This window comes from Cibotium barometz, chromosome 2 (assembly GCF_041138505.1).
Source record: "Cibotium barometz isolate CiBa-2024 chromosome 2, ASM4113850v1, whole genome shotgun sequence".
Taxonomy (NCBI): domain Eukaryota; kingdom Viridiplantae; phylum Streptophyta; class Polypodiopsida; order Cyatheales; family Cibotiaceae; genus Cibotium; species Cibotium barometz.
This window is the reverse complement of record NC_141047.1, coordinates 7,203,766-7,216,732: the sequence shown is the minus strand read 5'-3', so window position 1 is coordinate 7,216,732 and position 12,967 is coordinate 7,203,766. Positions and strand designations below refer to the sequence as shown.

The window sequence follows — 12,967 nt, the reverse complement described above, 5'->3', positions numbered from 1 at the left end:
ACGTAGCGGCTCCCCATCTCACTGGTGAGGCAGTCACTTGGTGGCAACATTGGTCTAGTATTCATAGAGACCAGACCACAGGTGTCACAACCTTTGACTGGGACATCTTTGTCAATGACTTGAAGACCAGATTTCTCCCGCCCCAGTACATGACCAATCTCGCAGATGAGTTCTATGGACTCGGACAAAACGGATCCCCAGTGCTTCAGTTTTCCGGAAAGGTTATTACTTTAGCACAACAGTTAGGGTTATCTGCACAGGCCAAGATGGAGCAATTCATTCGTGGATTGGATTCTAACATTCCGTTCACAGTTCGTAACTTTGAACCCAATACATATGACCGGGCTTTGACTCTCGCTCAGAATGAAGAAATGAAGATGAACGGAGGCAAGCCCAAGCAGTAATCTCAGTCCAATACCAAACCCCAATTGGGGAAGGGTAATTCGTCTTCTAACAGTCCTAGCTCTAGTTCAGGGGGTAAGGAATCCAAGCCTAAGAAAACCCCTGAGAAAAAGGCTCATGCAGGCATCACTGGAGGCTATCTTTCTCCAGAGGAGCAAAGACAGTATCAGTCAAAAACAAAGATTGAAACAAGTGAGCAAACATTGTCCCAAGCTTTCATTCGGTAGTTTTGGCCCTTTTCCGATAGTCAAAAAGTTAAGTGATGTCTCCATGAAGTTAAAGTTGCCTACCAATTGGACAATGCATGATGTTTTCCATGTTTATTGGCTAAAACCATATGTTGGTCCAAAAGTGTTTGATGTTTCAGATGAACAGCAGCCAGACGTGGTAGACGAAGCAGAAGTCATCGAGCTCGAGCAGATCCTTCTTCATCGTTGGAAGCATGGTTCCAATCAACGAATGCGTCAATTCTATACGGAATTCCGAGATTGAGGTACCCACGAAGCCGTAGAGAAGTTCTTTCAAGAGTACCCCCAGTTGTTGGCGGACTACTTGGAAGCCATGAACTTGCCGCCAAGCTAAGCAAGAGGGAATGTCACATGCACTCTGCACTCAGTGCATGGTGACAAGATGGCTCATCATCAGCAGTGCAACATCTATACATTATTAGAACCCAGTAGGATGATATTTGTCGTATGCCGTGACCCCATTGTATATCCACAGTCTAGGATAAATCAGGCACGAGCTACGTAGGTCATTCCTCAGCCTTAGCAAGTCAGTCGGTCAGTCAAGTCCCTTAACCCACTTGGAGAGAATCATTCATGCATGTAGAGTCAGTAGTAGCCTTAGTATTTGCATTAGAAAGCACTCTGCATTTTGCATAACATGCATTCATATGCCTATGCATCACTTAGAACATCACAAAAGCCTTAGGAACTTCACTAGGATTTATCTGGTATTTTTTCAATATTTTATAGTATTTTATTAGCATTTAATGCCATTTTATAACATAAAGTTTATTAACTTTATGACCAATCAGCCAACTTTTACCAACTCCCAACTAGTATAAACAGGCAAGCATTGTGCTTAGAAGCCCATTCAGCCATCAAAATCCGAGCGCCTCATATCCTCAACCCTAGGAGCATACCCGCCTGCAGCCATAGTTCATCCAGCCCTCTGAGCATCTGCGTTTGCTTCTCCAGCCCTCTGAGCATCTGTTTTTCTTCTCCAGCCCTTTGAGCACCTGTGTTTTGCTTCAATCAACCCTAGTTCTCCAACGCAGTAGTTCAGCAGTCCCACACAGCAGTTCAACAGTCCCTACAGCAGTACAGTCCTCAAGCGCAGCCGTACGGTACCTCCACAGGCCCTAATCAGCAAACATATCTGCGTTTTCTGCATATTCCTCAGCCGTCCTGTGCACAGTCCCCTACAGATCTGCATTTCAGTCCTACAGCAGTCCTCAGCCTTCTATGCATCATCCACACATGCCCCAGCCATTTGGTGAAGGTAACACATCATTCATAAGCATTTTCAGCATATTTTCATAGCTTAGAACAGTCCACTACAGTCCCTTCTCCGCCTCAGGTGTGCAGCCCTTCCTCATGCCCTTGGGAAGAGTGCATAGGCTCGAGATCAGTTCATTGTGGTGTTTCTACAGCCGTGTACAGTTCAGCCAGGCTTCCGATCCTCCGAGATCTTGCGTTTGGCTTATTTATAGTCTACAGTCATTCTCTCTAAAGTAATAAAGCAAATACTATCTCGGTAACGGGATAAGGCCCTTCAGTGAGTAATTTGGGACCCAATCTGGTATACAGTTCTCATCTCTCTCTCTCTCTCATATCTCTCTAAAGTTTGAAGTATTAAAGTGGATTGCTAAACTCACGAAACTCAAGATACAGAAGACGGTGTGAGCATTTGTGTGACAGGATCCTCCAATACGAAGATTTCCGCTGCATATTACACTTAGCACGTTGTCAACGGACTACCTCAGCTCAGGTCTCTGTCACACATTTGCTCATCCTACATGATGCATCGAGATGCATTTCCAAAGGAGGCCACTCATCGAGTAACCGAAAGACTGGAGCTTATACATGCAGATTTTGTTGGACCCATGGAGGTTGAGTCTCTTGGAGGGGCTTGATATTTTCTTCTTCTTGTGGATGATTTCACTCGCAAAGTCTGGGCCTGTTTTTTGGCTTGGAAGTCAGATGCTTTTGCCAGTTTCAGGACTTGGATCGTGATGGTGGAAAATCAGTCTAGGCTTTTCTCCAGACTGAAAATGGTGGCGAGTTTATACCGTTTGATAACTTCCTTGTGTCAAAGGGCATTCACCCACAAACCACAATTCCTTACACTGCTCAACAGAATGAAGTTGTGAAACGGAAGAACCGGACCGTAAAAGAGATGGCTCGTTCTTTGTTGCATCATGCAGATCTACCTCCTGCTTTCTAGGGTGAAGCTATGGCTACTTCAGTTTACTCATTAACCACTCTCTCACAAAAGCAGTTGAGGGGATGACTCCGGAGGAGGCTTTTACAGGACACAAGCCTTATGTTTCTCATCTACGTGTTTTCGGTTGTGTTGCTTATGTGCATGTCCTAGATCAAAAGAGGACCACACTTGCACCGAAGTCTAAGAGGATGATCTTCACAGGCTACAGTCTGAGATCCAAAGGGTACCGCTTCTGGGATCCAAAGATTGATGACATCATCATTTCCCGAGATGCTCCATTTGATGAGAGCTCGTTTGGCATGGACTCTCCTGTATCTTCAGCAAAAGGCTCTTTATGGTCTCAAACAGGCACGCATATTATTAATGCGAGCATGCCTTGTATTAATAATTTATCCGTTTGGATTGATTCTAGACGGTGTTTTCATGATTTTTTTGCCAATATCTAGCCACCAAATGCTAATTGAAGCATTTTTCTTATGTGCAGTTGATTCTAGGGAATTTACTAGAACTTTTGGTGAAGGGGTCAAGAGAAGGGTAAAGAAAAGTATAATCCAAATTCATAGAGAACTCATCTACCACGGCTCATATTGACTTTTTAGTCAATGACAATGTCGATGACATAAGTGATCATCCCAATTTTGGAAGAGAAGATCTTAAATTCCATGTAGAAGAAGAGGAGAAGGTAGCAAAGAGCGAATTTTTGGAGGTAACACAACGTCTCGCGAGACTACAATAGCAAAGTGCCATGATGAGATGGAATCACTTAAGGTGCAGTTCTTAACTCTATAGAAAGCTCTTCTAACCACCTCATCTACTCCTACCAAAGCAATTGCTCCGTCTTTTGCACCAAAGATATATGGCGGGGAGAAGAAGGAGAAAATGAAATTGTGTAGATACCTGGATTAACAGGTGGACTACACACTTTGCTTTTTACCCTTTCACTGATGCGCATAAACTGCAAATGGCACAAGGATTGTTAAAGGGGAAAGCTTTGACTTGGTGGAAGAATCTTAAAGAAGATTCTATTCCCACTACTTGGCAAGGATTTGAAGATGCATTCAAGAAGGAGTTTGTTCAACAACCTGAGGATGAATTCGAAGTTATTGTCAAGCTAGTAAAAATAACACGGCTAATTTGTCTTTTAATAACTATGTGCAAAAGTTTAGACAGTTGGCTACCAAAGCCAAGTCAGATGATCATACCTTGTGTAGTATTTTTATCAATGGTTTGTCTCGTGATTATCAATACGAGGTGAAGAAGTGCAAAGTTAAAACGGCTGTGAATGCTATTCAGGCTGCTCATGTTTTTCACAAGACAATGGTTGGTACCAATTCATCAAAACCAGCGTCAAGTGAAAAGAAATCCAAGTTTACTTATTCAAACAATGGATAGAAAAGAAAATTGGTTTTCACACCAAAACCAAAAAATGGTGACAACGCCAGCAAAAAACCAAAGTTTGTAAGGAAAATCTTCCATGCTTTAAAAGCAAGGAGAAAGGGCATACAAAGAAATTTTATCTTTTGAATGGAGCTACAACAACTTCGGCGCCTAGTCAAAAGACAGCACCGAAAAAGTTCATACCGAAGAAATCTGTACACATTACAGAACTTCAAGGTAAATTCTATGAAGTCAATATTACGTATCTTGAAGGAACCCAATGTTCAGATTGTACTTTCAATAAAAACGTTTATGGTCCAAACGAATTATTTCGTGTTTATGGATCAATGAAAGGACATTAGGTTCATGTCCTGGTAGTACTCACAATTTTATTAACAATATTGTAGTACAGAGGATGAAGCTGGAAACGATGCAAAATGATCACATATACAAGGTTAAGATGGCTGGAGGGACAAGTCCAATTTTGGAACAAGAAGGTGTCAAAACTACCGTTAGACATCCAATTGTACTCAGATAGGCTTGATTTCCATGTCATGAGCTTGGGTCATGTCAAGGTCATCGCGAAACGTTTCACTGCTGAAATGAAACGTTGCTGAAACGATTCATTTTGGAATGAAACGTTTCACCACCGGAAGGTGGCCAGTGAAACGATAGACCAAAACGATTATATACATAAAATCTGAAGGTTGGGCATGGTGCCAAAAGAGCTCAAAGTATACACAGTGCACACCAACAATTCAATAATCAATCAATCATAACCCTCAAATTGGTGAAAGAATTGGGCAACCAATTTGGGGGTTTTGCCCAAACCTGAATTTAGGGGTTTTGTCCAAATCCTCGAATTGGTGAAAGAATTGGGCAACCAATTTGGGGATCCAAATTGAGATTTACTCGAATTGGGTAACCAATTTGGGGATCCAAATTGAGATTTACTCGAATTGGGTAACCAATTAGGGGATTTTGTTCCAAATTGGACAAAACTCCCAAATTTGGACATCGAATTGAATGCCCATTTTTGGTGCACTCCAAGTAGACTTACTTGGTCTAATTTGACCCATACTCAAATATTCAGCTAGTTGTTTGGCTACCTCATCCTCCTCAGATTGGCTAAGCCGATACGGAGGAATACTAACAGGTTTCGCCCCTGGTACTAGCTCTATTTTATGGTCCACCTCTCGTTTAGAAGGTAATCCATGAGATAACTTGTCAGGAAATACATCCTCAAATTTGCTTTTAATGGAACTCAACACTTTACTTTTCCAAACATCTAAAGAAACAGTGCTTATATCAAAATGAACACATGAAGCCACTGGATCCATAACCATCTGGAAAAGTTCATAGTTAAACATATCTTCCATTAATTCTAACTCATTGATAAAAGTTTCCTTGGGTACAACAATGTTTTCTTTAAGAGTTACAAGGCTTCCATTATGATGGAAAGACATCAAATGTTTGATCCAATCAATAGATTTTTTTTTAAATTTTTGCTATGAAACTATTCCATTCCCAAAATTATATCTACATGACCCAGGGTCACCGCGAAACGCGTTTCACTTTCCCTGAAACGCGAAACGTGAAACGTTGGTGAAACGTTTCATGCATGGAGTGAAACGTAGAATGTTTCAGGACAGGTAGGTTTTTTTAATTTTTTTTAATTTTTAAGAAAGAGACTTCTATGAAGTATTGAGAATAACATACAAAACTCACAGCTATAAGCCCATCTTCTTAACATTCAGAAATGGACATTCAATTTGATAGATCAGATGATCTTATTGATAGGTTACATGGAGCTAAGTATTTTACAAAGCTTGACTTGCGAACCGGTTATCATCAGATCCGTATAGCAAAGGAAGATGTGCCTAAAACTGCTTTTAGGACAAGATATGGCATTATGAATTTTTAATGTTACCCTTTGGTCTCACTAATGCACCAGTAACTTTCCAACAGATGATGAATAATATATTTCGAGATCTGTTAGGAAAATATGTGGTAGTTTTCTTAGATGATATTTTGATATACAGCAAAACTTTGGATGAGCATGAGAGTCATCTTAAAGAGGTTCTAAAAAGACTCCGAGCGCCTCTCCGGCCAGAACTCTCTGCATCTGCAGGTCCCTCATGTAGCTGAATTTTATAAGCCCGGACTCTCGATCTCGTCACCCGCCTGTCTACACTCTCCAGCTCTCTATGCAGGAGGCAAAGAATCTCGTCCTGCTCATCTCTCAACCGTTGCTTTGCCTCATCAATGGTGGTAGGATCTGGGACCAGCTTGACACGTGTTGGATCCACCTATTCAACGTAAAACCAAAGAGAACGCGGAGTGTCAACGACTCAACTGTGTGTATACTATAGTATAAAAGCTATGTAAATGGGAGGCCAATCTCCATAAGAGAATGAATAGGATAAACTCACCTGTTTTGGGGTGCCCAAAGCATGATAAGCTCGTACGAGCTTCATGTTGGCCCTACAATAGACCAGTCTCTCTAGTTGAGAGGTGCTCAAACGATTGCGTATCTTTAAATGTATGAGCGAGTAAGCGCTCCAGTTGCGCTCACAAGCACCTGCTGAACAATCCTGCACTCCAATTCAAAAAAAGTGCTTCATTCATGTGAGCTCGGCAATTTCCAACAAGCTTCACAAGACTAGTTCATATGGCATAGTACATACATGATATACATACCTGAGATAGCACTCGCAGAGCTATATCTGTAAGATGTGGAAGACCCTGTCTTCCATAGTTTTGCCACCAAGTAAGAGGAAGCTTGGTGGCCTCTAGTCTAAGAGCAACAGCTCTAGCAAATGAGGGTCCCAAGTTGTTGACCCAGCTGCAGAGCTCCGCATCAATCTCCAATTGCTGCTCCACATCATACATACTATTAATGTACCTATCTCGTAAGGTGAGCAGCTCCCTATCATGAAAGAGAAGTGGCGTCTTGTAAAAAGGATGGAGGAATGCAACCATCCAATGAATGGGGCGACAATATACCCCCATCGATAATCCACAATAGCCAATATATCATCTTGGCTGCAAGAGTAAAATAAACAGAGAAGTGGAGCAATTAGTAAGTCAAGATTCTGTAATCGGCCATCAAGAATCAAGATTTTACTTACCAATTCTGTGTCAGGGACGTACAGGCTGCAATATGACTCTTCATCTGCATGAAGAGGTGGTACACTAAGCCCAAAGTGGAGCCCTCCATGTCTGTGACTCGCAGAAGTACAAATACTGGCTGCAAAGCCACTAAGAGAGTTTGCACATCCGTCCAGAGGGTCTCATCCAGTATCCGTCTCTGTATGTATTTGGTGGGCTCTGTCTGTGAATGATACATATCTCTCCACTTTGGATCCACAAATGTCTGTAATAGTGGATCTCTCAATTTGAAAAGCCTGTGTAGCACCAAATACATATAGGCAAATCTTGTCTTGGATGGCCGCACCATATCTAGGTTGCTGTGGCTCCTAAAGATAGCCTATGCCTGCTGCTTCTTTCTGAAGAATGTAGTGATCTTCGTGGCATCAGAAACTGTGGGTTGCACCCAACTCAGCTTGCCTATGTCCTCCATAAGCAAATCAAGGCAATGGGCTGCACACGGAGTCCACACAATGCGAGGAAACTCCGCCTCCACCATGTCTCCCATTGCCTTGCGATTAGCACCATTGTCTGTTACAACCTGCACCACATTCTCTGGACCAACCTCAACAATTGCCTGGCGAATATGCTCATAGATACTCTCAGCAGAGATGCGTTCGCGTGCCTTCCCAGCATCCACAGCGCGTAAGAAATACGTACCAAGACATGAAGAGACAAGAATATTGATGATGTGTCGTCGCCGTGTGTCACTCCAGCCATCCGAAATGATAGTGCAACCAAATTGTTGCCAACCTGCTTTCACTGGCACCAATGCCTTGTCTATCAAGGCCTTTTGCTCATCAAACATCATGGTGGCCATCTTTTTGTACTCAAGCCCTGACCATGACTCCGTGTGTCCAACCTAGGCTATAGCTCTGACCATCCTCTTCCATTGGTCAGTCCTCAAAACATTGAAGGAGATATTGCACTCTATGAGAGTGGGAGCAATCTCCATTTCAACCACCTTTCTGGTAGACAATGCCTGCTCAGAAGAGGCAAGCTGAGATTGTGAATCCTCATCAACCTGCGTGGATGGACCGGCCAAGTCCCCAAGAAGAGCATCATGAAGCGCATCCTGTGTCTCTTGCGTGCCTCTTCCTCTTCCAGCCGCCCCCATTGCAGGGAAATTTTCAGCAATCAACTGATCTCTCAATGCTTGTGGCACTCTCTTGCACCCTGCACAATTGTTGGTGGTGCCAATGCCTCTGAGGTGCTTGATGACACGAGTAATTGTACTCGTGAGGGTGAAATTGCAGTACTTGCACTGCCATTGTCGAGTGCCACTACCTGCCTGCCCTGGAGTAGTCACAATGCGAATGACCTTTGTGTGCTCCTTCCAGTATGGGTTCTCTCGCTTCAGCATGATTGCTCTGACAAATTCAATGCACAATGCCATACAATTTCAATCAGGATTCAGCACTCATGCAACGCATAATATTTAGTGGGCAGCTCAGCTGAGAGGGAGAGAGAGAGAGAGAGAGAGAGAGAGAGAGAGACTTGAAGGAGAGAGAGGCTGAGAGCTCAGTGCACGGTCCACAAATGGTGGGCTAAGGCTCTGAGAGAGAGAGAGAGAGAGAGAGAGAGAGAGAGAGAGAGAGAGTTATGTTGCTGCCTTGGGGGCCTGGCAAGGGTGGGTGGGGAAAGGGGGGCGAAGGGCGGCGAACATAGAAGATGGCGAACAGGGCGAAAGCAGGTGAACAGAGAAGATGGCGAACAGGGGAAGGCGCCGGGAAGGAGGCGAAGCAAAGGGAAGGCGACGGCGACAGTAGCGAAGAGAGAGAGAGTGCGACTGTAGAGGAGAGAGAGCATGGTGGCTCACCCTTACCGGAAGGTGTACGGCCTCCAGAGTCCAGACACAGACACAAGACATTTATCGTAGGCGAAACCCATTTTAAAAAAAACGTTCATCGCAGGCGAACCCCCCCCCCCCCAAAAAAAACAAAAACAAAAAAAAACGTACGGATCCCCGTATGGTGCGGATTGGATCCGTACGTACGTTTTGATCCTACCTTGCTCTACAGGGCTGCAAGCTGTTAGATTTGTTTCCAGAAGCTGGCGTATGGCTGTTGGGACTGTTTTTGTGCTACTCTGTTGAGAACAAGGCTTGGACGGAGTGAACAGAGCCTCAACAGGAGCTAGCCGACTGTTGTAAGGGCCATTATTGGCTGTTTTTACAGGTTTGCAGGAGGTTTCTTGCAACAAAACTTGAGCAAACATGTCCCTAGACAATTACCAGGCCTGGGGATGTGATCTGGTGGAACCTGTGGGTTGTTCAATTCATTCTAGTATATCCACACTGATGACGTCTCTATAGCTCCCTACTGTGTGTTCTTGCTATTTTTTGTGTACTTCTTCTACTAAACATTAGGGTTTCTTAGAACCCAACATTTATTTGATCCTCTTTCCAAAATTAGATGAGTAGGAATGCAAAGAGATCAGCTAATTCTTCCATAAATGGCCATAGATAAGGAAGGTGGGAGCTCAACCAATCTCCATGCAAACAGAACATGCTTTTCCAATCTTTGTCGACATCCATAGAGGGCTCCCTAGGGAAGATATGCAACAGTTCTCTATTCCTAAACAGAGGCAACTTTGTGACTAATTTGGAAGCAAGGTCTTTGTCCAAGAGAAGCACTTCAAAAATTCCTTTGCCCAAATAAAAAATCCTCCACTGCTTGCACTTGTAAAACATCATAGAGCCACCTACACTCTTCTTGAGCAAAGGGCACCTAGGATGTGAAAAAAAGAACTACTGCTTTTTCCTTAAGCAGGGACACATGAGAGAATGCCTTATCATCAGCAGATATTCTGTGAAGCGATTTTCGCAAGCTTTTCTCTGCACGAAAGTTCGTAGTCTTCTGCCTTGTGAACTAGGCATCACCTGGGGTTTTAACGCTTCGCTTTTTTGAGAGCTTTGGATTTCTTAAAATAGTCAAGAATTGCCTCCGCTTCTTACATAACAATGTGGTCTTAGATTTCTCATCGGGATTAGGAAATGATTTAATAAATCATGATTATGCTTTGATTGGCCAAAGTAGTGTAAGTTAAAGATCATTTTATAATTACAGCCAACAATAATTTGAAATTTCCAAGGGCACGCCAGATCTGAAGAACCCACAACAGCACAACCAAAAAGGAAGAGAGACTCACATTGTGTCCAGCTGCTTGTTGACTTCTTCCACTTCCTCGAAATCGGTGAGGAGCTGGCGTACAATGGCGCCATAGGTGAGGGTGAACAGCTCTGCATTCTACCAATAGAAGGATACCAAAACATTCAAATTTTAAGCGTGAGCTTGAGAGTCGAGAGCTTTGAAAAAAAACACCTGGGGCATACTGTACCACTTTTTCGACGTTTGGAACGGTGGCGTCCCCAGCCCTCAACAGAGGAGCCATCTCTCTCTCTCTCTCTCTCTCTCTCTCGTGGGTTCTTGTTTTTCAATTCGCTCGAATTAGGGTAGAAGGGGCCATACTAGTAGTACGTTATAACCCAGACCCGCCTTTCTCTCTCTGGCTCTTTTTTATTTTTCCTATACAAAAACTTTTAAACTAATTGTACTCTCTCCCCTCTCTCTTCCTTTTCCTTTCTTTTTTTCCTTTGTGGGAGGGTGGAGTATTTCCATTAGCTCACAAAGCACCCCCATCTCACAACTCTATGGTATCAAACCCGGGTGTTCTTAATGGGACCCAACAGCTCTACCAACTCGTCTACATGCTCGTAGGCTCTTTTTGTTTTCTCTCTCTCGCACTACCTTTCTGCCCCACCAGCTCACAAAGCACCCCCATCGCACAACTCGATGGTATCAAACCCGGGTCCTCTTAATGGGACCCGACAGCTCTACCAACTCGTCTACATGCTCGTGTGCTCTTTTTGTTTTCTCTCTCTCGCACTACCTTTCTGCCACCCACAAGTGGGGCAGATTGGCTAGTGCAAGGGCCCTTATAAAAGCCATGATCCACCCAAGTTCAAGTCCCACCGTTGGTCATATATGCCCTCGTGTTGCATTCTACCGACGTTAATACCTCTCTCTCTCTCTCTCTCTCTCTCTCTCTCTCTCTCTCTCTCTCTCTATATATATATATAGAGAGAGAGAGAGAGAGAGAGAGAGAGAGAGAGAGAGAGAGAGAGAGAGAGAGAGAGAGAGAGAGAGAGAGAGAGAGAGGTATTAACGTTGGTCATATATGCCCTCGTGTTGCATTCTACCGACGTTAATACCTCTCTCTCTCTCTCTCTCTCTCTCTCTCTATATATATATATATATATATATATATAAAGCTCATTTTTATTTTTTCCATTTAAAACAAAATACCTTCTTTTTTTAACTCTCTCTCTACCTCAAGCGCTCTCTCTCTCTCTCTCTCTCTCTCTCTCTCTCTCTCTCTCTCACACACACACACACACACATCGACTCTCTCTCACTGATGCTCTCTCTGTAACTCTAACTCTAACTCTAACTCTCTCATTAACGCACTCTCTTTACCTTTCTCTTTTTAAACCTCTCTCTCTCTCTAACCCTCTCACTCTCTAGCCCTCTCTCTCTCTCTCTCTCTCTCTCTCTCTCTCTCTCTCACCCTCTAACTCCCAAATAAAGTACAGTATAGAAGCGGAGGAGGAGGAGGAGGAGGAGGAGTAATGTCAAGACCTTTAAGACACTTGGAGAATAAATTCTAATTCTCAAGCACGAAAATAACAATCCTACACTAATTACATGTGAATTAATCCTACACTAATTATATGTGAATAGTGCTAAGCTAAGCTAGGGTGGATGATACCTAAGAACAACCATAAGATGAGTACGAGATTAAGACTTGTACTCATAAAAAGGCTTGAGAGCTTGCTTGATTCCATTGCCTAAAAGTGACCCCTTTTATATGAGGGAGGTACAACAAGGCTTTGATAGCTCATGTGGGATAACTTTAACTAGGTGACTTGGCACTTTAGCATTACTTATTTAAACAACCCCCCCTTGATGCTAGATTGGGTACAATTTTTAGGCTCACACTTCCTCTCTCCCCCCTTTGTGCTAGGCTACTTTGTCCCTTGTGCTACTTTGGCACTATAGGTACATTGGCTACTATGAATTTTAGCTTGAGTGTATCATATGGCCTCAAAGGCTGATTACATCACACTTTTTTTAGAGACAAGAGGGGTGAAGAATGCAATGGCTCTTTCTCTAGAACAGTGTGTCTTCTGCTGGAACATCTTTGACCTCGATGTAGTTTGCCTACTTCTTTTTGTGATAGCAATCTTCTTTTAGGTGACCAATTTTTCCATAGTAGTCACTTGGTTTATCTTTATTCCACATTCCACATTCATACATCCACATCCACATTCACATTCATACATCCATATCCACATTCCATATCTACATCTATACATCCACATCCACGCCCACATCCATACATCCACATTCACATTCACATCCCATACATCCATATCCACATTCTACATTCATATATCCATATCCACATTTCACATTCCTACACTCACCACATTGTTGACAACAGCTTGGCATATTTTAGGATGATAAGGGTCAGTAATAATTGAGAGAATATTCTTGGTATTCAGAATGGCTTTGACCAAATCCTT

General features: G+C 43.1%; 1 protein-coding gene and 1 long non-coding RNA gene across 2 annotated transcripts in view; both read right to left on the bottom strand.

Annotated features, from left to right (window-relative positions):
• LOC147640596 (Transport protein particle (TRAPP) component) overlaps positions 1 to 10,923 on the bottom strand; it is a 66,374-nt gene extending 55,451 nt beyond the window's left edge. Inside the window, exons 1-2 of the mRNA XM_086813347.1 lie at positions 10,720 to 10,923; positions 10,531 to 10,628 (exon numbers count right to left, since the gene is read on the bottom strand). Coding sequence (XP_086669473.1) covers positions 10,531 to 10,628; positions 10,720 to 10,773 — 152 coding nt within the window. The 5' untranslated portion in view covers positions 10,774 to 10,923. The remainder of the gene's footprint in view (positions 1 to 10,530; positions 10,629 to 10,719) is intronic.
• On the bottom strand, positions 6,141 to 6,952 carry LOC147640597 (uncharacterized). The gene is made up of 2 exons (XR_015267385.1): positions 6,663 to 6,952; positions 6,141 to 6,539 (listed from the first exon to the last, which is right to left on the bottom strand). It is a non-coding gene; the product is annotated as an uncharacterized LOC147640597 (long non-coding RNA).
• Positions 10,924 to 12,967: the final 2,044 nt, after the last annotated feature.